The 27,810-nt window shown below is 40.0% G+C and overlaps 1 protein-coding gene across 5 annotated transcripts; it reads left to right on the top strand.

The window, feature by feature from the left end:
- Positions 1–606: 606 nt before the first annotated feature.
- Positions 607–12,406, top strand: LOC147622081 (Vacuolar protein sorting 55 (VPS55) family protein). 5 transcript variants are annotated; one of them, XM_086823180.1, is made up of 6 exons: positions 607–736; positions 1,108–1,149; positions 1,245–1,316; positions 11,534–11,573; positions 11,683–11,767; positions 11,877–12,406. In XM_086823180.1, the coding sequence occupies exons 1-6, from the start codon at positions 716–718 to the stop codon at positions 12,058–12,060; spliced, it is 444 nt and encodes a 147-aa protein (XP_086679306.1). In that variant the 5' UTR covers positions 607–715; the 3' UTR covers positions 12,061–12,406. The 5 variants fall into 5 exon arrangements, with proteins under 5 accessions (XP_086679306.1, XP_086679307.1, XP_086679308.1 ...); XM_086823181.1 differs by having other exon boundaries at positions 608–736; positions 1,245–1,304; XM_086823182.1 differs by lacking the exon at positions 1,108–1,149 and having other exon boundaries at positions 610–734; positions 1,245–1,300.
- The last annotated feature ends 15,404 nt before the right edge of the window (positions 12,407–27,810 follow it).

Raw genomic sequence — 27,810 nt, 5'->3', positions numbered from 1 at the left:
AACAACTGGCAGCTATTGGCAAAAAGGTAGAAGATGATGAGGCACTAGCAGTGCTTCTGAAGAGTGTGGACAAAGGTGAATATGAAAATATTATAGCATTCACAGGTGTGTTGAGATTGTCAACCTTATTTTGGTTGAAATGTTGGTTGTTTATTTACGCCAAGTTTGGTGCTTTATTCAATGAGTTTGAGTGCTTTAGGAGTATATAGATGGCAAGCATGGTGTGTTTATATATAGTTTGGCAAGTAAGGGACCATGGGACCCATCATGGGCTTCAAATATAAGGTTTATCCCTACTTACTCTTCGAAGATGAGTGTTTTTTTTTTCAATTGTTTGGAATTAGAAAGCAAGAAAAAAAAACACACCCATGCTGCCATCGCTTTCGCATTGAGGGCTTGAACCTGTGATTTTGGGACTCTAGAGCAACACATCTCTCTACTGCACTGATTTGTGATCGACAAATAAGAATACTCTTGCCCGTCGGGACGGGTCAAGCCACTAGTTCATCCTTACGTGAGGTTAGGTCAACAAAGCACGATGCAAGATGAATAATGGTTTTCACTTTTCACTTTTACTACATACTTCTACATTGATGAAGTTCAAGGGTCCACAGTCCATATCAAAGAGAGTCCCACGAATTGTCGCGTGAATCGACCTCGTACTGACCAAAAAATAGATTACTGCTGCGGCTAAATCGCTTCGAAGCGAGAAGCGATGGCGATGAGCATCCAAGGTAAGCAACGCCCTGCCGCAACACACCTTCTTTTCACATTTTTTTTGTTGCTCCATTTTTTCTAGGGTTCCGAAATTTCTTTCTCATTTACCAGTCTTCAGAAGCTTCGTGCCTTTTAGGGATCGTTCTGCACAACCTCAATGTTTTCTAGGGTTTTCCTTCAGTGCATTTTCTAGCTCTTGCTCTTGATCAGTCTGCAGAAGCTTTTCATATTCTAAGGTTTTGAAAGCTTAATCTGTTTTTCTAGGGTCTTAAATCTAATGTTCTTGATGAGTCTGTGTTTTAGGGTTTTTTCTTTGCACGTATGCTGCATGCTCTAGTATTGAATATATTGATCTGTTTCCTGTGGGTGGATGTTTCGATGGGAACATGTGGGCTATTTTGTGATCTCTGGATCGAACTCTCAATATACAGTGTAAGCATGAAGCGTGTACATTCAAGCTGTCATTGGTTTACCTTACTTGTTAATCGGGAAAAAATTATGATTTGATTTTGGTTTGTTTCATGCAGGCTCGCCGGTCTTGCTTTTATGTTCTCTGTCGGTGTCCTCATGCAAATTTTGGTTGGTTTGTATGCTTTCAAGTATTTTCAGTTCAAAATTCTTCCACTTTTTTTTTTTTTGTGTGGCACTAAATGATGTTTACTCTGTTCACTCTCATGTACTAGTTCTTTGTTCTTGTTACATGCGTCTATGTTTGGAAAAAGTATTAGGTTTACTTTTTGAATCTCTCTCTCTCTCTCTCTCTCTCTCTCATTGAGGAATATGATTATATGCCTCAATAGGAGCGGGGAGCTGATCACTAGCCAGGTATCCACTAGATTTTGATGGACAATTTGGAGAAAATTTCTCGCATGTCATCTGTATGTGCCACTTTTGCACAACCCTGTTTGAAAACCATATGGCTATTTGCTCGTGACAGAGGATGTCACATGCGGAAGCTTTGGGAGTCTTCTTTCAGCCCTAAACACCTTTCCAAGAACATGTTTGATGCAAAACACAAACAGAAGATGGGGAGAAGAGAGAGAGCTGAGTTTTCAGTATATTCAATATATTTCAAAAAGGGACAATCCTGGCAAGCCATAAGTTGCCCTTGAAAAAGGTTCTTGACTCCAAAAAGTCAGTCTACTGACTGAGCCCATTAAGGACTGAATGATTTTAATGCTTCTTGGCTGAGCCTATTTGTAGGCATTGGGGACTCCACCGTAGGCTGGCTGATTGCTGTTGATATTGTGCCTGCTACCGAGTAGTCAATAAATCCCTTAAGCATAGCAATCGGGAAGGAGAAAATATCAATAATATTGCGCTTGCTGACCCGTCAACAAATCTCTTCCTGTCCGCCGGATCCTGCATCCATAGAATGCTCCTTAGGATTCCCCGTGCCTTGCTTATGCCCTAGCTACTATTTGTTGCCCCTTCAAGGATTAGGCCTAGGATTAGCATGTACATGTCAAGCACATGATATCCCCCTCTATTAAACTTGATGACGGGATTCCAACATCTGACCGTGGATGACTGTCATCATTCCCTTGTCTCCTCATGGACTCCCAAACCTGTCATCCTTCCCGTCTTGGCAACCTTTTTCACTGAAAAACCTACCTGATCTCCAAATCCACTCCAAATCTGATGAAGATCTGTGCATTTGTTCCTCTTTGTTTCCTTTTCTTCTTGCCTTGCCCTTGAACTCTTTCTTTGGTCTTCTTTTCCTAAGTATTGAGTCTGGCACTCTCACTCCACCCCTTGGAGGATCATCCTCCCTTGGAACTATTGCCTATTGCTTGAAAGCCCTTCTTGGTATGCCCCAAATGGCATCCGACTCACAGGATTGCCATTCCGCTTGGGTCTTGTGGAACACCACCAACCAATCTCCTGGAAACTTCTTCCATGTCTTGTGTTACTCTCCTTGGATTGTGCACCTTCATCTCGTATTGAATCAGTATTTAGCCTTGCTGAATGTGAAGCTGATACAATGTTGCCTGGTCACCACACCACCAAAAGATCAAGACACGGGCGATGGTTTCATCCATGTGCGATGCAGTATGCGTGGGTGGGTGAGTCGATGGGTTGTTCGGTGGGTGCGTGGGTCGGTGGGTGGTTGGTTGGGTGGTTGGGTGGGTCATAGGTAGCAACAATATCTCAGAACCAACTTGAAGCTCTGATACCAATGTCACATGCAGAAGCTATGGGAGTCTTCTACGCCTTTCCAGGAACATGCTTGATGGAAAACGCAAATAGAAGATGGGAAGAAGAGAGAGAGATAGAGGATATTCAATATAGTGCAAAAAGGTACAATCTTAGCAAGCCATAGGCTGCCCTTGGAAAAGGTTCTTGACTCCAAAAAGTCCTAGTCTACTAACCCAGTCCACAATGGTTCTAATGCTTCTTGGCTGAGCCAATTTATAGTCCTTGGAGACTCCATGGTAGGCTAGCCGATTGTTGTCGGCTAGTAGAAAATATTAATAATAATGCGCCTGCTACTACCGACCAGTCAATACATCCCTTCAGCACCCTGTTGGCTGGATCCTACTTCCACAGAATGCTCCTTGGGATTCCCCCATGCCATGCTCATGCCCTAGCTACTCTGTTTTATCTACCGCCCCTTCAGGGATTAGCATGTACATGTCATGCACATGACAGAGAACTAGCCATAAGATAATTTCAGCTTTGGATCTCAAGATATACGACCCGAAGGACAAGGAAAGAGGCCACTCCGACAAACATTAAAAGCTTACTATGTTATGAGTTTTGTAAGATTGCAGTGTTTTTCTTTTGCAGTTTGCAAGATTGTTGCATTGGTTTTGTAGATACCTTAGGAGAGTGGTATGGTTTCTTGAGTAAAGCATTAACGAGCTTGATTATTATGACTTTCACATGGTATCTATGGTCACATCTATGGCAAGATGACTTTATGGCTTCTATATGGTTTCTTATGATTCCCTTGGATGGGAAATGAAGGATTGTCATGACCCTGTGAAAATGGAACAGCACAAGTGTGGGCATGGTGGTTGCTGAGCAAAAATATTAAATGATTCACATTTGGGGTGCCCGGACAAAGAGAATGATGTGTGGACATCTTCAGGTGTGAAGGGGGACCAGAACATTAATGAATTTTAATGTTCTAAGCATGGGTGGCCCCTAGGAAACTTTAATAAACATTAAAGTAAGGGGCCTAGATATTTTTGGAGGGAGGAAACTCCACTTTTGGTACACGCCTCCCTCACCTCTCTCTCTCTTGCTTTTTAGGAAGCGTGGAAGTTTTCATGCGTGGAGGAGAAGAGAAGCTGGTCGACTGCATACGGTTGCTGCTGGGGTTTTTGTCTGCGCAAGAAAGAACGCAAACAGACAGGCCGTACAGTCCACGTGTAGGCTGCCCGTACAGTTGGTTGCTGCAAGTACAGGGTACGGTTGCTGCAGATTCAGGCGGTGCTGGCTGGGACTGAAGGCGGGTACAGACCGTGCTGCAGGTTTTGGCGTCGGCTGCTGCAGGTACAGGTGTACGGACAGGTACAGGTGCAGGCGGCGCTGATTGAGGCTGCGCTGGCAAGAACAGACAGCAGGCGGCTGCTGTACAGGTATTGACCAGTACGGTACAGGCGGCTGCAGAGTGCAGAACCACGCATTGATTTGGTAAGCTCTGAACTTGTCCATCTTTCTTTCTTTCCATTGGCTTATGTCTGCTCTGCAGAGTTGTATTATTTGGCCCCTTGTGAGAGGAGGGGTATGGCAGATTGAAAGAGTGGAAACAGAGATTGGACAGTGGATGTATATGTGAACTGAGTTGTGGAACCTTGTATATGAGATATGCCAGATGTGTGCTCAAGGCTGCCCGGCTGAATTGTCTTGGTTGATCAGAGGGAAGCACAGAGTGTTACTTTTGTGGGACACAGATCTGTGTGTGAATCCTCTGTGCTAAGAGGTCTTGTGGGCTGCCAGATACATAAAGGTGTATTCTCCTGGCTGGTTTTGTTGTACTCAGGTTTACATCTCTTTGAATTTGAATAAAGAAATACCGAAAGGGGGCGCCAAGCTTTGGGGCCAACAGGTGTGGATTTCATTTCAGTTTTGGGGCACTCTAGCTCCAGTTAAATTTTATTTCTTATTTGGACTACAAGTGGAAGGGTGACTGCTAGTCTACCGCACTTTGGTTTCTACCAGAGACCGGTTTCAAGGTTCCGTTGCCGGGACCCATCATCAACTTTCTTAAGGGGGTGAGCTCGTGGTTGACTCGAGGAAAGTCATCGCTGAAAAATTCAGCAACATGTCTGATACAGAAGACGAATATTTTTATAATGAAGAGGAAGAGCAAGAGACCTCTCCTGAGAGAAATGAATCTGAGGATATTCTTGCAGGAGAACAGGCTGCAGATGATGAGCAATATGAGGATGTAACACAGCCAGAAGATATGCCTAGTAAAGAGGAAGATGATGCTCAGTTCAAAAATCGTTTGGCCGGTGTAATGGATGTGTTTATGCAGCTCACACAAAGTGAGAAGTTTGCTGAATTTATGAGATCCTGTTCTGAACCTGAAAAGAAGAAGAAGAAGGTGCGTTCTAAGAACCTTCCTCAGGGTCATAGTGCTGCCTTCCCACAGGATCCCGTTCTGAGCCTGAAAAGAAGAAGAAGGAGGTGCGTTCTAAGAACCTTCCTCAGGGACATAGTGCTGCCTTCCCACAGGATCCACCTTTTGGACAGTTTCCGAACATGCTACATGCTTTTGGTGCTAACTCACAGAGTTCCTTTTTCGGACAGCCATCTATTCCTTAGCAGACTATGCATCCAGGATATTTTGGTGGTGGCTCTGTGTTCCAATCCATGACTGGGGGTTATCCTCAGGGAGGCATGGGTATGCCAGGAACTTTTGGAGCTAATTTTCAGCCTGGTACGCAGGGGAATATGTATGGTGGTATGCAGTCCGGAATGCAAGGAAACATGTTTGGGGGCATGCAACCAAGAATGCAAGGAAATATGTATGGGGGCATGCAGCCCGGTATGCATAATGGTACGTTTGGAAACATGGCTGGAATGTATGGCATGCCAGGTGTGGGAATTGGTAATGTTGACCCTATGATGGGCATGAATGCTGGGGGTAGCAATCTTGTGAAGCCACTTCCTTACGATAATCTAACGCCTATGGGTAAGGCGAAGGATTATAAGGAAGGGGGAGCTGCTGTGAAATTTGATACATTTAGTGGGGCCAAAGATAAGTTAAAAGCACTTATCTTTTTACAGCAGTTTGATGCTGCTTTTTCTGGTGGTAATTACACGGAGTCCTCAAAGGTGAGAAAAGCTGCGACTTTTCTCAAAGGCAATGCATTGCGGTGGTGGTCTACTCTTCTTTTGCAGGGCACAGCACCATCTACTTGGGTACAATTTAAATAGGTGTTCTCTTCCGTATGGCTCACATCTACTTTTGAGGTGGATGTAATGACAACATGGCATAAGTTGGATGCATCAAAGTGTGAAAATCTTGAAGATTACAACAAGAAGTTTTGGGAAGCTTTACTCCCAGTTACTTCTTACCGTGGAGTGCCTTTGTCTGAGCAGGTAGAGAAGTATTGTTGTGGGCTGCCCAAGGAAGTGCGTGACTATTGCATCAAGACTCGAGTAACAAACATGTCACAGATGATAGAGAATGCTATGACAGCTAATGCGTTACTCACTGGAGTCTCATCTGGATTTAAAGGCAAGAAGAACTCGAGCAAGAAATCTGAAAAGTCAGGGCATGCTTTGCGTGATGCAAAAGGGTCTACAGAGACGCGGTATAAGAAGTTGCCAATGCCCAAGAGAACTCCTGAGGAGAGACAGGTTTTGAGGGATGCTCGGAAATGTTTTTACTGTACAGAAGAGGGACATATGTCTTTTAATTGTCCCAAGAGAAAGTCCCAAAAGGACTCTGACACCAAAGGAGAGCCCAAGTCAAAGAAACCAAAACCTTCTGCAGGGTTAGTTCTTGATCTTGTTGGGGAGCATCCAGGTGGTGAGTTGTGCAGGGCATGGGGCAAAGTGAGAGATCAAAATGCCTTTTAGTTGGAGGCCATAGAGGTATCAACAGTACCCTCGAGAAATTGGAACGGTCCTTTTATTGGCCAAAAATGAGGCGTGATGTATATTCACGTGTTCAAGCCTGTAAGATTTGTCAAAAATTTAAGGTTCCACATACAAAGAAGGTTGGGTTACTTCAACCTTTGTGTATCCTTGACGGACCTTTCATCGACATTTTTATGGACTTTGTAGGGCCTCTACCAGCATCCACCAGATCTCGTAACACTCAGTGTTTTACCATTGTGGATCGCTTCAGTAAGTTTTGCATGCTCATCCCATGCAAGCATATGGTCACAACTGAGGACGTAGCTCGGCTTTTTCTCAAGCATTGGTACCCCATTTGTGGTTTGCCTAGCACCCTCAGACAGGGATTCCAAGTTTACCTCGTATTTTTGGAGAGCATTATTCGAAAACTTTGGAACCAAGTTACAGTTGTCTAGTGCATTCCATCCACAGACAGACGGCCAGATAGAAATCTATAATCAGTTGGCATTTGATGTTCTCAAGTCATATTGTCATAACAAGTAGTCCAAATGGGAACATTATCTTCCATCGGTCCGAGCCATCTTGAACGATACTCAGCCAGTGTCGGACAGACTCTGTATGAGGTAGCCTTAGTAAGTCAGTCAATCAGTCAAGTCCCTTAACCCACTTGGAGAGAATCATTCGTGCATCTAGATGTCTTAAAAGCCTTAGTGTTTGCATCAGGACATGTTTGCATTGTGCATAGCATTCATTACATGTGCATATACATCACCTAGAACATTGTAGAAGCCTTAGGATATCATATAGTATTTTATCCTAATTATTTGGCATTTTTCTCGTACTTTTCCAGCATTTAATACCCATCTTTAGCCATTTATCTCATGATATTCAGTCGTGTAGCAGTTAGTGACCAGTCGGCCAGCCCTACAGCCAACCGACCAGCCTTAGCACTCATATAAATAGTACCTTTAACTCATAACTCATTCATCTCATAATTCAGCCATCTAGCATCAAGCGTTGGTGCCTTCAGCACAAGGAGCATCAACGATTGATCATTTAGCCCATAGATCATTTCAGCCTTAAGCGTTTTCAGCCAGCGTTTCATCCTACAGCATCTAGGAGCATCAACGCATGAGCACTCAGCCTCCATCAGCAAACGCAACAGTTCAGAGCATTCAGCCAATCAGAAGGCCTTGCGTTTTCTGCATAGAACCAGTTTTCAGCATTCGTATCATCATCGCTTTGCTACAGCACTTCGGTGAAGGTAACCCGCATGCAATCATTCATTTTCAGCATTCATACATAGCCTAGAACAGTCCCGAACAGTCCCAAACAGTCTATATGTTAGCCTCGGATTTGCAGCCTTCCCTCATTTCATTGGGAAGAGTGCATAGGCTTGAGATCGGTCATTATTGGTGCTTCTACAGCCGTGTATAGTTCAGCCCGACGCTTGGTCCTATGAGATCTTGCGTTTGGCGTATCGTCAGTCTAAAGTCATTCTCTTCAAAGTAATAAAAGCAAATACTATTCCGGTAACGGGATAGGGGGCTCTTTAGTGGGTAATTCGGGACCCAATCTGGTGTACAGTCTCTCTCTCTCTCTCTCTCTCTCTCTCTCTCTCTCTAAATCTCTTAAAGTTTGAAGTCATAAAAGTGGATTGCTAAACTCGCGAAACTCAGGATCATGGTCACCATGAAACTCGTTTCGGTGGCTTTGAAACTTGTTTCACGTTTTAGTGTTGAAACGTTTCATGTGCACATTGAAACCATATTGTTTCATGTGGGGAAAAAGGTTGTGATTTTGTGTGCTGTTTAGCTTTCATAATTCTTTCTCTTTCCTTCTTTCATCCTATTTGTTCTTTTCTCCTCTTTTGTATGTCTTCTTTGTTTACTGATGATAAATATGCTAATATCATCTTATAACTATTGGCCAATACCTTCACATTTTATGTATATGATTGTTTTGGTCCAACGTTTCATTGTCCACCTACATGGTGTTGAAACGTTTTGTTCCAAAATAAATCGTTTCAGCATCGTTTCGTTTCGATAGTGAAACGTTTCGCGGTGACCTTGCTTAGGATACAGAAGGCGGTGTAAGACTTATGTGACAGGATCCTTAATTACGAATAATTCCGCTGCATGTTACACTTTTATACTTCATAAGCCTTTTTTCACTAGGCCGCCCGAGAGGAGTAAGTGACCCAAGACACCCATGACCAAGTATAGGGATTTTACAAGTGATTGGCCTTTCTAGCCAGGTTTCTTATGTTATAACTCGGGGGCGTCTTAAGTGCGCTTAGAACGTCAATTGATGGGAGTTACAATATAAAATCTTTGGATGACTTGTCTTGTTTGCCTAGACAATGCCTGAGATTTCGGCCTGTGTTGTCCATGGGGCCGGGGACGCCTGGGCACCCTGTGGACGTGTATGTGCACACCTGTTTGGGACTGACAGGTGGTCTACATGTGTTTTGCAGGTGGTAAGTATTCCCAAAAACTCAATTTACAGCTTTATGAGTTCACAATAATTATGGGTGCAGGTTCACACTCACTTATAAGTGACTGGACAACTTACAAGTGAGTACACATTGAGCAGGACTTATTTAATACACGTGGCGGCCAAAGACCGGGCACTGGACATTATTTGGACTCCCTTTATGTAGGCGCCCCTTTCTGGACCAGAAAAGCACACGTGTGGGCTATTTTCAGCAGGGGAGCCTCCAACATTAACAAAAACTCCAGATTGAGGGGGGCACATGCTTTTCAGGAGTGCATGAGGGCTGGTCGGCTGGTTTTCAGTTTGTTGGCAAGTTTCTACAGCCATCCATCGCTATTGAAGTTCACTGGATGCATGGGAGAAGCTGGCTGATCTTGTTGCATGTTCTCCATTGCTGGGCGGCTGATTTACAGCTTGAATAGAGGCTGGACAGAGGTTAAAAACAGGGAGGAAGAGTTGGTCGTGGGTTTCTAGACAGTTTTCCTTCTGACCGGAGGTTTGCAGGCTTGTGCACAACTGCTTGTCGCTTTCTTCTGTGGCTAGTGAGGGCTGGTTGACTGCTGAAAACAGCCTCTGAGGGCTGGTCGACTTACCCTATGAGCCAGACAGAAAGAAGATGAAGATGTTGAGTTGTCCCGAATTGATGTGGGAGTGCTATGGGCTGTCCATAGTTGTCCTGCATGTGCTTGATGCCGGGAATGCTCACTTGTGCTGAAAATTGTCAGCAAATTCAGATTATGTGATGTTTTCTTGTTTTCATATTGTATTGGAAGAAACATGTGCAGCCAGTGGTGAACCCTGGGCACCCGCAAAGTTGTATTGGGAGCAGACTCCTTTTTGGTAATCTAACCATAAAGGGGGGAGGGGGGGGTCAGCCCATCTTCTGGCCCCTAGTGTGGTGTACTGTGCAGCTTTGTCATCTTGTTTTAGCTGGCATGCATGTGTATTTTCAGATTTCATGATTGATTAGATTTTTCGTGCTCAGTTGTCCCTTCCGTTTACACTAGCTAATCAGCATCTTTAATTCAACAAGCATTGACGCTCTCACAACAGAGCTACTCTCTATGTAACAACACCAGCATCAAGTGATTGTACTTGCAGATTCAAAGAACATTTAAAGTTTTTTAAGATTTGGGGCTTTTCAAAATCAAGGTGATAATCCTTTAATTAAGCTCTCTAGCATTCAATTAAATTTGGGTTTTCAGTAAAATTGAACCATTAACATCAAATTGAAGCCTCTGCGAACCCGAAAAATTGGGGGTTTTTCCTTTCTTGGTCAAAATTGACTAATTGAAGCCTCATACGACACATTGAGAGTCTTCCGGGGTCTTTGCCTTGGCCCTCGGGCCTAAAATGACTAGCCAAGCATCAATAGCTTGGCATCAACATCGCAAACGGCGTCTTCGTCGACATCTCTTCAAGGGGGGGATCTAAACTCCCATATATTTATGCTTTTATGTGTGAGTGTCAAGGGTTTTTTGCCCAGGAAGTCCCCCGAAAACTGAAAAATACTCCCGTGTTAAGTTTTCCTGCCTAAGTGTCTGCACTGCCTTGTGTTATAAAAGGCTCCATAGTTTTTTCTAGTTTATCCCAGTTAGGAGCTACATGGGGCATAATCTATTGTTATGTGTGATTTGTTTGGGTCAAAAGATTAGGCTAAAAGCCTATAAAAGCATGTACTTGGTGTAGCTTCATAATTATCTTTTAATCAAGCCTATTATTGACTCTTGCAAAACCGTCTCTCTCTCTCTCTCTCTCTCTCTCTCTCCCCTCCAGGATGGATTTTCATCCTCCATAGCAGTACCTGCAGGAAATCCTAAATCTACACGAGTAACATTGCTATAGGGGCTGTTTTACAACTCTCTTGCATATTTTCAGTTTTTGAATGATCTTTGCATGTCAAGGTAAAGGTTCCATATGCCTCCGCAAGTAACATGCAAGGATGAGATCAGATGTGTGATGTAAGCAATGATGCCAAGCTGAGCTTCTGTTGCTATATATGTCGTGAGATTTCATGAATAGATTGTGAATTTTTGAGCCTGTTTTGAGTTCCTTTCGAATGAAGCTTCTATTGTTTTCAGTCATTGATTAGCTTTAATCCACCAGGAATTCCAACATATGCATATGCATACCTGTATATATATGTTCACGTACACGCACACATACATGCATACATGCATGCATGCATATATGTAGGTATATAGTTAGGGTTTTTTTTTTCAATATTAATTTTTCGAATATGGCATGCTCATACTCTTGCCACATATGTTTTATGCAGGCATGCGCGGTTTACAGTAATTGGTGGCCTATGTTAACTGGTGAAAATTTTCTTGCCTCGTTTTTGCTTTCAATACAAGACATTTTGAAGAACTTGCAAACGTACTGAATAGCTTTATTGACTTGTATTCTATTTTTTCATGGATGCAGTTCTGATGTATATCTTGGTTCCTATGCCTTGTTTATTTTTTGGAGGTGGTTCAGTGGATTTTATTAATTCTAGAGATTCCGGAGAGTAAGTTGCAGCTACTCCTGTATTTAAATTACATCAAAATATTTGCCTTAGTCCGATTGTCAAAGTTACTGCATTCATTAAATAAAACGAATTGTCTGTTTGGTATCAGCTGGGCAGATGCCGCAAAGTTCTTAACAGGATTTTCAGCTGTGGGGAGTATTGCGATTCCCACTATCTTACATCATGCTGGGCTTATTAAAGCTGGGGCAATGTACATTGAGTTTGCCTCTTTCTTCATTTTACTATGTACAGTACTTTTGTTCAATCGGGTCAGTAGAGACGATGAATGGTAAAAGATCTACCTACAGGCTTACCATTGCAGAGGAACACTGTTACCAACGAGTGATGTACCAGTAAAACAAAAGAATCTTACTACATACAGTTATAAGAACCGCCATTCTTTGAAGCAGTGCGGCCAGGATTGTATATATAAGGTTCTTCATTACTGTACAAGCTGCTTTTGCTTGGTAGGTGGTAACTCTTTCTTGGTTTACCACTTTGTTACTCACTTCTTTTCAGATGTTTTATGCGACGTTGGTATTCAAAACAATGTATTTCAAGTGTTTGCATAACGTCGAACCTGTGACATATGTAGTTTAGTTTTTCATTCTCTCTTTATGATCCATCCTCTATTCAGGATATCTTGGTATTGCATAATGCACATTGTTGTGCCAGGAGGCTCAACAGGTGCTCGATGAGGAGTTAGAAGAGGCCTGTCGCAAGCAGTGAGAAGAAGGTTAGGCTGGGCAGCAAGTATCACTAACCGACTTAACATTGGTTGGTTGTGCCTGTACAGTAAACCTAAAGACTTGTTTTGACATCCCTCAGGGAGATTGCCCCTACGCATATCTTCACGGAAAACATTCCTGAAGATATTCCGGGATGTGTGTAACATGGAGATTTTCAGTGTATTGTCAGGGAAGACATTGCTCATGCAGCTGTTTTCTAATGAGGATGGATGAGAAGGCAAAGGCATCTATTTAACAGGTGCTGTTCTGACTTGTTGGAGCTAGTTTTAGGTGGAACATATACCTGAGGCTGGTGAGGTTTACTATACTTGTATTTTAAGAGTACTTTTATTATATAGAAGAATGAGTACAAATGGATCTATTTGAAGGATCACAAGATTGTGGAGTAGTTAGGCCACGGTGCTCCAGAAAACTTGATGTTGGATTACATATCTATAGAAGAGTCAGCAACAGGAAGAGATCAAGTAGAGTACATGGCTTTGACCCTCACTTAGCTGTCGCACGCATCAGGCCTCAGATGCACTACTGAGGCCATGTGTAGTTCAGAAGAGAGATATCATAGTGAGCCCTATTTGATAAAAGGACAAGGTTGATGAGTGCTAATGAGATTAGTGTTTGCACATGGGTAGAGTAGAATGCACTCCTGTGTGTAACTGGAGGTATTAATCTGTAGGCTGGGAACATTTGAGCAGCAGTTGGGACACAAGTATTAGGGAAAAATCTGCATAAATTCACAGTAGAGCAGAGTGGGTTGCCTTTGGGCAGAGATGCATAGGCAGCCGAAAAGCAGGGGCACAGGGGCCAGCCATGTGAAAAGCTCTGTAGGGGGGTAACAGGGTTTTTCCTTCAGTTTTTTGGGGACTTTGGTCCTTTGCGTAATTTCTTTCTAGAAAATTTTGCATGTTTGTGTTTGTTTCTCAGTCGTTTTTCCAGGTTTCCTGGTCCTATGCCTCGCAGGGGAGGGACCAAACAGGTGCAACTTGTTGCTTCTAGTCTTTGTTGAGACACGTTGGAGACCCATATTTAGGATTGTTTGCAGCTACAAATGTGGAACGGTGCACCATCCTAGTCTTTGACGGGACACGTGTCACCATTTGGCCACCCAAGTGGTCTTCCCCTAATTCGTGCCAAGGTACAGGAGGCCCCCGTCCCGAGACCAGGACTCATATGTCAACTATGGGAGGCCAAGCCTCGTGTCACCTGTAGTGTGGTTAGGACGTGGAACCCACTGTCAGGGATCCCAATTTGCATAATGCACACGCACGCATCTCTGCTTGCTTGAAAGTGACTTGTTTTCGTGTGACTGCCTGCTATGACGTGTCCAGTTCATGGGCGGGGGACGCCCATTCGTGAACCGTGTGAGTGTTTTCATATTTTGACATGGTTTGTGGCATGTGAATAGGAGGTAAGTATTCACTTAAACCTTTGTTTTTTTTGTAAAGGTTTTATAACCTTTACTGTTCACACTTCATTATTAAAGCTGGGCACCGCCCATTGGCCACAATGTTCAGCGCCCAGGGGCTAAAATGTGGCCAACCCAAGCGGTGGGCACCCCCACATGGCCCTCTTTAATGAGGGGGCATTTTATTAAGGTGCCCACCTTCATTAAAGGTGGGGTACTACCACGTGTCAAAGGGGGATTGGACCCCTTTTCACCCCCTTCCCTCCCACAAGTGCTTCTCTCTTGCTCGTCCTCATTGAAAAAGAAGGCACGTCACTCTTGGGCGCTCTATCTGCAAATTGACACCCTTGACTGTGTACCTGCCTACTGCACTTGTACTTGACTGCGTACCTGCTCTTTGGACCTGCATCGGCTGTGCACCTGCTGACTATACCTGCTGTTGGAAGCCTTACTGTACCTACGAGTACACCGGTTGGGAACCCTACTGTACCTACTGTACTTGCTGAAAACCTATAATACTTGCAAGTACACTTGTTAGAAATTCTACTATACCTGCAGTACTGGGTGGAATCCATTTTGTACCTGTATTTACAAAGAGTTTAAAGTACAAATTATGTGAACGAATCCAAGTTTCATTGATAAACGTACAAAGGGGAGGAACGTTTCCTTCTCCCATAAATTTGAGAAGCCATGGATGAATTTAGTATGACATGAGACACGTGATGAATTACTAAACTTATAATAGATGAAGTTTGATAGATTGATGGTATGTTGTTTTCCTTGGTTTCTATGGGGAATAACATAACTTATAATAGGTGAGATTTGATAGATTGATGGTATGTTGTTTTCCTTGGTTTCTATGGGGAATTACATAACTTATAATAGGTGAGATTTGATAGATTGATGGTATGTTGTTTTCCTTGGTTTCTATAGGCATGTAATTCTAGGAGTTTTTTTTCATAGTGAATTGTTGTCAACTTACATGATTGACAAGAGAGGTGAAGTGTGGCTAGTACCGTGTACAAGACGTGATAAACTACTTGAGTTTTTTTTTCTTAGTTTTTCAAGGGTGAGTTGTTTCCCCTCCTTCCGTGAACATTCACTTTGATGAAGTGATTTCATGAGAGACATATTTACAAAGCCTAGTAAAATAAAGCAGTGTTTAGGAAATTAATACTTTTATCGAGCATTACACAAATCCTTTTCACTGTGATTGAAGAGGAAAGTGTAAATTTGAACTATCATTTTCTTCACAAATAAACCAATCATTTTCTTCACACTTTAATCTTAATATGACTAAGTCTTGAATTTTTTGAGGAGGAAAGTTTCCTTCTCCCATCAATTTGAGGTGGTCATGGAACATAATTCTACGTATGCCTTATTGCACCTGTCTTTTCTTGAACCTTGACATAAAGAGCGCCAAACAACCGAAAGTCTAAATTTGTAATTGGTTTAAAAGGCAACTCCCTTAATTAAATTTTTGTAACCAATTTTAAACACACAAATGTCTAACTTATTGGCAATTTTGAAAATGAACTTTTTAGATTGAAAAACAAGACATATATAGTGCTTTCTTGATTGGGTTGAATTGTTTACTTTGATGTGAAGTATGGTACAAGACACATGATGAATTACTTAATATATAGTAGATTCAAGAGTGCTTTTCGTTTCTTGGTTTCTACAAGGATGTATTTCTAGGAGGAGATTTTTGTGTGTGCTTAGTCATGGTTATGAACAAAAAATATTAGAATGCACATGCATAAGGGTATGGTACTGTGTATAAGCCACGTGATGCATTACTTAAATGAATATAGTCGTGGATTTTCAGGCATGTATTTTTAGGAGAGTTTTTCTTTCCTTAGTGAATGCTCACTCTAAATGAATTTTGATTTCTTTCTTTATTTGCTATCCTATACAAGGGCCACTCATGTTAGGGTGAATGCCCACTCTAATGAAGGAATTACATAGAATTTTAATGTCTTTCTATCCTATATAAGAATTTTAATGTCTTTCTATCCTATATAAGGGCCACTCATGTCAAGGGGTAGTAACGTTTTATGAGGGTTTATGAATATTTTGCATTGTGGGACCTTGTGAGAGCCATAACCTAAGAATTATTATTATTAATATGCGACGAGTCATAGAAGGATTCAACTTTAAACTTCTCTACATGACAACTCGAGAAACATTCCATTAAAGCACATCATATGCATAAGTGAATTAAGAGCACTAACAAATGCAATGGATATGTATGCCCTTGATCTATCCTCCTTAATGAGGTAATCAAATGTCTCTTGTTTTGTATCCTCTCATGTAAGGAAGTAGCTGTGTTCTATGAGGTTTTAGGTATATTTTGCATATTTATGGGACCCTGCGTGTGAGCTATAAAGCAATAATCTTAGTAATATACAATGAGTCTAGTATCAAAGTTATGAATCTTCCAAATTCAAATTTTGGATTATAATAATTGTGGATTCAATATCAAAAATTTTGTTTATATAAATAAGTTTGTTTTTGCAATATACATTGGTTTACATGTCTAATATAAAAATGACACCGTTCAAGATTTTGAGACTATTTGAGGTTATTTAAAAATCTTATGCTCTTAGTCAAAATATATGGTTTTAGTTCTTTTAATTCCCCTCGTCACTCCAACTTGAATTCTTTTTGACTATCTACCCACCTCCTAGGCTACAATCATTCTAAATCATTACATTGCATTCTTATCCCATCTCATGCTACCGTCCTATTTAAGCTCATATATCCATGAATATTAGGGCACATGAATACTCGTGTAGTAACATGATGGTACACACACACACACACACACACACACACACACACACGCATGTATATATATGTATATATTTATGTATGTGTGTGTGTGTGTGTGTGTGTGTGTGCATGCATGCATTCATGTATATATATATATATATATATATATATATATATATATATATATATATATATATATGTAAAATACACACACACACATACATACATACATACATTTACATATATATACATATACAAACACAGATACATGTATACATATACATATACATATACATATATATATGTATATATATGTGTGTATTATATATACATATATCTACACACACACACACACACACACACACACACATACATATGTATATATATTATGTATCTATATAGGGCCTATCCCCATGTAACAAATGTTAGTACTTCAAAAAAATAGAAACTTGAAATTTCGGTTTCCCCAAAATGAGTAAATGCATTTGAAATTCCCTGGTCTACCATGATTGCACCTCTTTCTCGTCGTCTTTTTGCATCATCCTCTCTTCTATTCATCATCTAACAATGTTGAGATCCTTCATAATGTTTAAAGATGATCAGGGTGTGTGGAAAGGTATAATCTTCACATTAAATGATTGGGTGACTATGCAATCATCATGCAATGGTCCTCATAGGCCCTAAGAAGGCAAAGAAGAGGCTTACTACAATACCATTGGAAGGGACATATCTTGCAATTCAAGATAGCAAAAGATGGGTGGAAGGCAAAGGTGCAACATGTATACATGACAAGAGACATGCACATGCATCCTTCTACTCCAGCATCTACATTGCAAGCTCATTGTAAGATATTTTTTTGTAATTTTATTTATGTTCTTTATGATTCTATGGTTTATTCACATGTGTTGTATATGTGATAGATGATTATCCATCAACAAGTATTAAGTGGCAACTTGTGGAGTCATTCACCTCGAGACTTTCAAAGCTATGCATGATGATCTTGGGAAAGTATTATTTTTCGATCAATCATCTTCTTTTTTCATTAACAAATGGATATTTTTATACAACGCTAAGTATATTGTCCCTACAAGGCTAGAAGCTTATGGTAGAATGGAGAGTTTACCTATACCAAGCCTAAATTCATTAGATTGGGATTTTCCAGACAAAGGTACTCTATTAGCATTTAAATCCAAGATTGTCTTGGATATTCAGAAGTCTATGAAAGTAGGAAGGATTTCTAAGAGGATTAGGCTATCATGGTTTATAACTCTCCATGTATTTGTGGCATGTTTTCGAGAAGCAAACATGAAGAGGACAAAAGCAATGTGGATGTCTACACATATATCTGAGTTTGACTTGGTAATACACCTAGAGCAGAATCGAAAGTGAGTGAAGTAATCCATAGGGGTGATTTTATAAAATGTAATGCTTGCATTAATTCTATGGTGATGGCATATGACATCTCTTGACCTTAGAGTACAGACGATGGAAAAAGAGTAGAGGGACTTGGATGCCATTCGATTTAGAGGAAACATTTGTGCAATATGACCTACTTCAGTAGACTCTGGAATCAACCTGTAACACCTGTAAATCACCAAAAAAAGAAACTTTGTAGGCTCTGAAAGAATGGTGTGATACCGTGAATCCGAGGAAGTTTGCTGCCTAATATTGCGTCGTTTTTCCACCACCCAGAATACTATTATATAAATATGAAAAAACACTAGAAAATATTTTGAATCAAGAGTTTAGATGGCTTGGAAAGACGGTGTGAATATGGTGCTTGGAAGGCCTCCGATGGCCTTTTCTCGCGCTGTGTTTCTATCACATAAACCTACTTGATGGGGTTGATGAGCTGAGGTTAGACAACAGGGGCTGGGGTCAGGCAGCCTATGGATAGGTGGGGCTGGGGTAGCTTAGGGGGGGCAGTTGGGGTAGCTAATAGGGTTGGGGTAGCTTAGGGGGCTGGGAAAGCATAGGCGGCAACAAAAGAATAAAAAATGACGTTCTAGATATATATAGCGATGTGAAAGATGTACATACACCATGTGGCATCCGTATGGACACCACATGGCCGTGCCTCCACATGTCCATGTACACTCGCACGTGTGACTCACAGGTATGAAGGACTTGCACGTGTGACCTAACGTGTAACCTAACGTGTCCTGTACACTTGCACGTGTGTAGGACTCGTACATGTGACCCCACGTGTTCACGTACACTCGCACATGTGACACCACGTATACGAGTACGGATTACATGTGGTTGCATGTGTGATTGTACAACCTCGTATATCCGTGATACCACGTGTCATATTCAACGCGGCCTATAAAGACATGGGTGGATTTTTCAGATCAGTATATTCACCATCTCACTAATTTTAGTATATTCTTTTGTTCCACCTTCAAACATCTTTTCTAGAGTTAGGGATCTCATACAAGCACTAGAAAATGATGCGATATCTGTAAGGCTGGGTTATCGGAACATCGTCTTTATGCCATCTTTCCATCAAGAAAAAAAGGTGTAGTTCCCTTGTTGATGCATATGATGCCATGGATTTGTGGCTCCTATTGCTATGCATGCATCCTATGACTCATCTTGCTATGTATCTTGTGAGCTCTTAAAAAGTGAATCTATTTTCATAATTGATGTTCAAGTTGTCTATTCCATAGATGTTATTTTCCTACATTCATAATGTTTTCACCTTCAAACATCGTATAAATCACATACAAGCACTAGAAAGATGACACGATAAAAGTGAGGGGGGGTTATCGAAACATTATATTCGCACCATCTTTCCATCAGGCAAGAAAAGTACATTTTTCCCTATGTTCAAGGCTTCCACATGATATGTTCCATGTATCTGTGGCTTCTCTTGCTTTGTTTCTCTAGTGTGCATCTCTTATAAAGTTCATCATCTTCCCTGGTTTTTGGATGATGTGGTTTGATTGTTGCAGTTCTCAAAGCACGAGAAAAATTAGGGGGGCGCGATAAATTCTTCTATGTAGTCCGATTTGTTTTCTTGTGTCTGATTAACAAGTCATAGATGGCTAAGCAGAAGCTAAAAAAAAGGATCAACCAACATATGAATGCCTTGAGAGAGATAAGAAGAAGCTAAAAAATGGATCAACCAACATATGAATGCCCTGAGAGAGATAAGGAGGGCTGTTGAGCTTCTCATACCCGAGCTTACATTTATGAGAGTTGTGAGACATATTTGTGATTGATTGGAAGCTTGGGATGAGATGTGCCCTTCAAGAGGCTGTAGAAGATTTTATTTATAGATTTTTTTATTGACACTTACATTCGTTCTGCCCATGATCATAGGGTCACTCTTATGGACAAGGACATGCACACCTACATGCTTACAAGATATAGATTTGAAAAGCTATTACATCCTATAATATTGAGCAAGTCTAGGGCATTTAATATATTGAATGTGCCACCAGCTAGAAAACCTAAGGACGCAGGTATTAAGATTGAAGTTGTTATACATAAGAGGGATACTAGTGACTACATATCAAGCAAAGGCTGAGAAGGGAAAAGAAAAGATGTCTTCTAAGGAAGAAAGGAGAATTGATGAAGAAAGAATAATGGAAGATTAGCTGATGGATCTTGAGGAAAAGAACCTTCAAGATTTAAAGAAGGCACCTGGACAACTTGTTGTTCAGTGATGAAAGATTTTGCTGATGGTTTAGAGTACCTTGATATAACACCATCAGATATATATATGTTGGCAAAGAGAAATTGAGAAAAAATGATGTAGTGATCTTGATATCTCTCAAGTATGTAAGCTATCTTTTTTAAAAATTTATCCCCAACCACTGATTTGTAACTTTAAAGTTTGTAATAGAGCTTTTGTTGAGAGTCTTAATAACAAGAAATATCATTGCTATAGATTCCATTACAAACTGATGAAAGCTCATGTGGATGAATAGTGGTTGCAAACACATGGAGATACATGTAATCAAAATTTTTCATAGACATATCAAAAAGAGTAGCTGTGAGTATTTTTGACAAACACATCAAAAAGAGTAGTGAGAAATTTATATATTTTCCTTAAACTTTCATATCATACTAATATATACTAAGATTTACGTCATAATTTTTTACAGTTTACAACTTCATGTTATACAGACATATAAATTTGGTGGGTGAGAGCAAAGGAAATTAGATTAATGCTCGACAATTATGTAGATCTTCCTGCAGATCCACATTCACCCACGACCATCAATTCTACCTGGAAGATGGCAAAGAAGCCATTGAAAAAGAAATGACTTCCCATAGTGTCTCCATTGAAATTCGGGTCATCTTCAAAGAAGAAAACGACAGACACGGAGAAGGGAAAGGCTTCAATCTAAGGAAAAAGAGGCCAAGTCAAAGAAAACAACATCCAAGAAGTCAGAGTCCAAGCTGACCAAGGAAGAAAATGCCAAAGCTTCTATGGACACCAACCAGCCAACATAGAAAGTATATTTCTTCTCACGCATTGTAACCAACAAATTTGTATAGATACCATTCTAGTAAATATATATATGAAATTAATATTGAGTTTAGTTTCCCATTTAACATTGGTCATCTTGTCTTAATAATGTTGAATAACTATTTTACAAAATGAATCCACAAGACAAGATAGATGGGTGCAAAATTATATTGTATTAAGAAAACTTCAAGATTACAGGGGACATACATTTCATACAACTAAAAGTATTTTCGGATCTTCTTCCCACCGTATTACTATCTACCTTAAATTTGACGTTTGATGGTATCTAATAGAAATTCCAAGGACGTGCGTACATCCATCAATGTCCATTTTACATTTTTAGGGAGAATGACTCTATTGTCATCATCCCTCAAGTTGATCGTTAGGGTGGGTTCAAATGATGAAGGTGTTCCTATGATAGAGGAAACACTTGTAGAGATCTTTGATTTTTTATAGGTGACAAGTGCACATGATATGTTTGAGTCCTATAGGGAATTATTTAATGTAAGTTTGACTTCTGGTCAGCTGTTGTTGATCATTTCAAGGAGTACTACGAAGAAGAAATGCAAGCTTTCCTTGCCTTCGACATCATATGATGGTGCTTTCGATATTGAAGGTATTAGGTTTAATCATCTTAGTAGTTTGGCAAAGACTTCTTTAGAAAAGGCCAGGTTGCAAAAGAAGTATGATGCACTTTCTGAGCATGTGAAATTCACTATGGAGTAGTGCAGGTTACATAATAGGAAATGCAGGCTCCTTTAGCATCATGTGGCCTTCCTTTTCTACCTACATGCACAAGTAGGCATTGAGGATGCTGGAAAGAGCAGTCTTGACAATTTTGCTGTGCAGTTTGTAGCATTTTTAGGGGATATTGAAAATTAAGAAGAAATGAATGATGTAGAAATGGTCGTGGATATAGCACAAGAAAAAATAATGAGCAAGGATTTTGATGTGCTGCAGATTTTAAGGCATTAATTGTGCCAGAGGAAAAGGATGTTTCTATAGAGGTTTCTGAGAAGGAGATCATTCTCCCATGCCTAACATTCTTCCCACTCAAGGACAATAAGAATTTTGTACTCCTCATAGATATCTAGAAGCTCTTGAATTTAAGAGAAGGTCCTAGTGTCTTGGTTTAATAGCAGATGGATGTCAAGTTTCTTTAGATTTTGAATCATTAATTGATTCTCATTTAACATTGGTCATCTTGTCTTAATAATGTTGAATAACTATTTTACAAAATGAATCATATCTAGAAGTATGATGCACTTTCTGAGCATGTGAAATTCACTATGGAGTAGTGCAGGTTACATAATAGGAAATGCAGGCTCCTTCAGCATCATGTGGCCGTCCTTTTCTACCTACATGCACAAGTAGGCATTGAAGATGTTGGAAAGAGCAGTCTTGACAGTTTTGGTTTGCAATCTGTAGCATTTTTAGGAGATATTGAAAATTACGAAGAAATGAATGATGTAGAAATGGTTGTGGATATAGCACAAGAAGAAATAATGAGAAAGGATTTTGATGCTGCAGATTTTAAGGCAAAAGACCATATTAGAGAGTTTGGGAAAATCCCAATTCCCATTTTGCAAGATTAAAAATGGGGGCATGATGATGAACCCTTTTAAGATTTTGTCAAAACCCCCTCATTTGACATATCGTTAGAAAGCTCTTGAAGAGTAGGTTCTAAATCCACATTCTCTGGCAACTTTGGAATTGATATGCTCAAGATACACCAAAAAGTATATTGAAAAGAAAATTCCCAAAGTAATGGGATTTTTCCAAACTCCGTAATATGGTCTTGCAAGCTTAATTGTGCCAGAGGAAAAGGATGGTTCTATAGAGGTTTCAGAGAAGGAGATCATTCTCCCATGCTAGCATCCTTCCCACTCAAGCGCAATAAGAATTTTATACTCCTCACAGATATCTAGAATCTCTTAAATTCAAGAGAAGGTCCTATTGTCTTAGTTTAATAGAAGATGGATGTCAAGTTTCTTCAGATTTTGAATCATTAATTGATTATTATTTAACATTAATCATCTTGTCTTAATAATGTTGAGTAACTATTTTACAAAATGAATCATATCTAGAAGTATGATGCACTTTATCAGCATGTAAAATTCACTATGGAGTAGTGCAGGTTACATAATAGGAAATGGAGGCTTCAGTATCATGTGGTCTTCCTTTTCTACCTACATCCACAAGTAGGCATTGAAGATGCTAGAAAGAGCAGTCTTGACAGTTTTGGTGTGCAGTATGTAGCATTTTTAGGGGATATTGAAAATTAAGAAGAAATGAATGATGTAGAAATGGTCATGGATATAGCACAAGAAGAAATAATGAGCAAGGATTTTGATGCTGCAAATTTTAAGGCAAAAGACCATATTAGAGAGCTTGGGAAAATCCCAATTCCATTTCGCAAGATTAAAATAGGGGGGTATGGTGAACCCTTTTAAGATTTTGTCACAACCCCCTCATGCGACATATCGTTAGAAAGCTCTTGAAGAACTAAAGACTCCATGCTCAGGAGGAGACATCCCTCCATAGGGTTTAATTGATTTGTGAGAGGATAGGCCACTTGTTGAAGATGAGAACAAAAAGGTATTTAGAAGAATATTTTTTTTCTCAAGATTTTATTTTTGTAAAGTAAATTATCTTTTCTTTGTTTACAGCTTGAGATGGCAGATGAAGATGGATTCCTCGGTCAAGGTGGAGCTAAAGGTACTTTTGTTGGTAGATACTCAGCCCTTAGCCACTATATTTCAAGGATACCTCCAGACGTCTTGATCATTTATCATTCAAAATATGCAGATGATCCACACATTCCATTGATGGCATTAAAGGTTTTGTTAGCTTACTTAGGATATCTAAAGATACAACACAATGTAGAAAAGATAATGCTGATGGAAAAGCAAGAAGCTATATGTATATTTGGATATGGACTAGGTTTGTAGGCATCGAGGGCATGCTATTTTTTGTGTTATGCAGCTTATGTAAATGAAATTATTGATTTGAATACCCATTCTCTTGGAGGCTATCAACGCCAAAAGTTATTAAGGTATAGAGGCAAACTACCCAAAGAAGATTAGGGCAAACAATTATTTGATGTGCTCAGCTTATAACCACCACAAAGGATGGAGCGGTGTAGACCAACAAAGGCGTGTATGCCCATTCACTAGAGAACTTTTTAGAGGTCTTTCATCTTCCCCGCAAGGTGTGGCAAATGTCCCTTTTGCTTTTGAGGAGGATATGGGTTACTTATGTTGGCAGATATCCAACACGAGACGATTAACTTACTAATCAAATAGCTTATAGCAAAGAGATAGACAATTAATTATTATCATACAATGAACAAGATAGAAAGATTACATGGACTGTTGGACATCCATATCTCTATGTGCTCATCATATTATATGTTTGTGTCATATCTCTATGTCACTTTACAAGATATATCCTCAATGACACAAAGAATGTCATGATAGAATCGAGTACGACTATTAATATCTAAAATTATACTAAGAAAGCTATGAGTAAGGTATAAATAGAAAAGTATAAATGACTATTATGGGTTATACTCTAAGTTTTGTTTTTGTTTTTCAAGCCGAGGTCAAAGACAAGCAAGCTCGTTCTGAGACTCGGTTAACATCTCACACACCTAATGGTTTGTCCAAACCATGGACAAAGATAGGACCCACATAATTATGTGGGTCGCGCTCATGTAAGTAGCATATCCAGAATAACCAACCTTGATGTAATGCCTAGATATAACATCTATTACAATAGCATTTGGATGATTCATATAAGAGAACATTTGGCTTTCAAGATAATATGAAAATTGCCTTTGTAAAGTAAATCAATTCGGATGGGAATCTCCATGATTTTTTGGATGATCTGGCGGCTCTGATTGCACAAAAGGGCACATATGGGTGCATCCATGGCTAAGAGAAATTAGACAATGTTGGATTACAGGAGCGATGTTGTACAACCACGCGTGAGTAGAGAACCAAATTGGATTATAGGAGCGATGTTGTACAACCACGCGTGAGTAGAGAACCAAATTGTTTTGGGGGAAATGAAGATAGCACAACACGTATGACAAAATCAGCCTAATTGTTGTGCCAGGTTGGGGCACCTAGAGCTAGAAAAGATCCTCACAAAGTTTGGTGGTGGGCAATGGTTGAGACACTTGGGAGCATTGAATCCTCCACCAAGGCATGGTTAGGCTCGCAACTTTTTGGAAGATAGTGAAACAACTAAAAATAGTTGAAAATGGGATAGCCACATAAAAAAAACATCCTAGTATGATGATGAGGCTCTGATACCATGTCAAAATATTGAATAGCATGTCAAAATATCGAGTCTCGATTTATGGATCCATCAGTCCAGCCTAACCCCATCCAGTCCCATGGGTTAGCCAACCACCCAACCACTGTAGTGATGGGATCCAATTTAGAATTTGGTTAGGTTTTGTCTCGGGTACCAGGGAAAAGAGTTCCTAGGCCCCCTAGCTGGATGTTCATGCAAACATAAACTAGTCACACCACTTACACACCCAATATGAAATTGCCTTTTTCTCAGCATCAGCTATCTTTAAAACAATCCTTTAATGAAACCATTGTGTCCTTCATCGGTGTACTTATGGCATCATTGGTAACCAGAACGCTCATCGCACCACCTCTTCACTCAGGGGTCTTTTCAATAGTTCCTAGCTCATAGTACCCAACAATATATTCACATATAAAAATCAAGATGGAATCCTTGTTGAAGATCAGCAAGATCAACCAATAGATCCATATAAGAGAGCTATGGACTCATCAGTTGAGGACCAGCAAGGTCAATCACCCAGGTCCATACTCGGTTTCAGAAAACAACTCTTACTCCTTGCTCCAATATCTTCCACGACACACGTGTGGGTATCTTCGGCGACCCAGAGCCCGAGCACCGTATGGTCAGCACCCTCTAGGATCTTTCGTAGGTCACCTAGCGCTTCACTCATAGGTTGCTTCCTTGGTCCCTCATCCACCGTACCGGAAGCTCACCATTTAAATCGATCCGAGGCTGGTCCAGACCTCGGCCGACCTTGCTACGCGAGACGTCCTCCATCGACTCTCCGTCACAGCAGTTGCAACTTTATCAGTTAGGTCTCTACGACCTTAATCACAAGATGGTCAAAATGCTTCCCCAACATTCTTGACATAAAACAGTCATTTACAAATAGGTCACAATTACAGTTTCTATATTGAACTCTCGTCTTTCCACATTATTCCACATCAATCCATATTACTTAATCCAATTCCAAATCGTGAGTATCCATTCTTGACCAGATACATCATTTTGCATCCCATCACATCAGATTCATTCACTTCACATAACATCCATTCCTATCTTTCTTAATTTACATTACATCTCATCACATCCATTTCTCATTATATCACATTCGTTCAGATCCAAATCCACATTCATACATCCACATCCACATCTACATTCATACATCCACATTTTCTACATCCACATTCCATATCTACATCCATACATCCATATCTTTCCTTTCACATACATCCTTCACATACATACATCTACATCATTTCTTTCACATACATATAACTACATCCATTCTTTCACATATATCTCCATCTAGTCCTCGTTTATTTTCATCTATCTGATTCGTTTCACATCCTCATATCTATTTATATAATACAAGAGAATTATTTTTTTGATATAAGATTTCTTTACGCTTCTATTTATGCATAAATTCCATTTTAAGGAGAATAACACTTTCGAAATAAAAATCAATCTTTTATGCATCTTCTTATGCATAAATTCATTTTAAATGAGAATGACACTTTTGAATTAAAAATCAATCTTTTATGCATCTTCCTATGCATAAAATCAAAATTGACGAAAATAACTCTTTTGAACTAAAAATAGATTTCTTTATGCATCTTTCTATGCATAAAATTAAAATTGATGAGAATAAAACTTTTGGATTAAAAAAAATCCATATTACAGATTCTTTTACACATTATTCCACATCAATCTATATTAATAGAACAATTTTTGTCTGGATTTACTTCATCTATTGAACTAAACAGAAATTGAGTCTCGATTTACGGATTAATCAGTCCAACCTAACCCCATCCAATCCCATGGGTTAGCCAACCGCCCAACCACTGTAGTGATGGGATCCAATTTAGAATTTGGTTAGGTTTTGTCCCGGGTACCAGGGAAAAGAGTTCCCAGGCCCCCTAGCTGGATGTTCATGCAAACATAAACTAGTCACACCACTTACACACCGAATATAAAATTGCCTTTTTCTGAGCATCAGCTATCTTTAAAACAATCCTTTAATGAAACCATTGTGTCACTTATCACAATCCTTTAATGAAACCATTGTGTCACTTATCACAATCCTCAAAATCTCTGGTTGAGTCCTTATTTCCAATCAATCCTTCATCGGTGTACTTATGGCATCATTGGCAACCAGAACGCTCACCACCTGTTCACTCAGGGGCCTTTTCAATAGTTCCTAGCTCATAGTACCCAACAATATATTCACATATAAAAATCAAGATGGAATCCTCGTTAAAGATCAACAAGATCAACCAACAGATCCATATAAGAGAGCTATGGACTCATCAGT

This window comes from Cibotium barometz, chromosome 29 (assembly GCF_041138505.1).
Source record: "Cibotium barometz isolate CiBa-2024 chromosome 29, ASM4113850v1, whole genome shotgun sequence".
NCBI lineage: Eukaryota > Viridiplantae > Streptophyta > Polypodiopsida > Cyatheales > Cibotiaceae > Cibotium > Cibotium barometz.
The sequence above is the reverse complement of the archived record's forward strand: the minus strand, read 5'-3'. Positions and strand labels throughout refer to the sequence as shown.

What these genes read in the sequence shown, in the direction of transcription:
- LOC147622081 (XM_086823180.1), top strand. Translation starts at nt 716, where the DNA reads ATGGCGATGAGCATCCAAGGT. An exon ending in TCGAACTCTCAATATACAGT is followed by an intron (nt 1,150 to 1,244) that starts GTAAGCATGAAG and finishes TGTTTCATGCAG; the next exon opens with GCTCGCCGGTCTTGCTTTTA. An exon ending in GTTGGTTTGTATGCTTTCAA is followed by an intron (nt 1,317 to 11,533) that starts GTATTTTCAGTT and finishes TGTTTTATGCAG; the next exon opens with GCATGCGCGGTTTACAGTAA.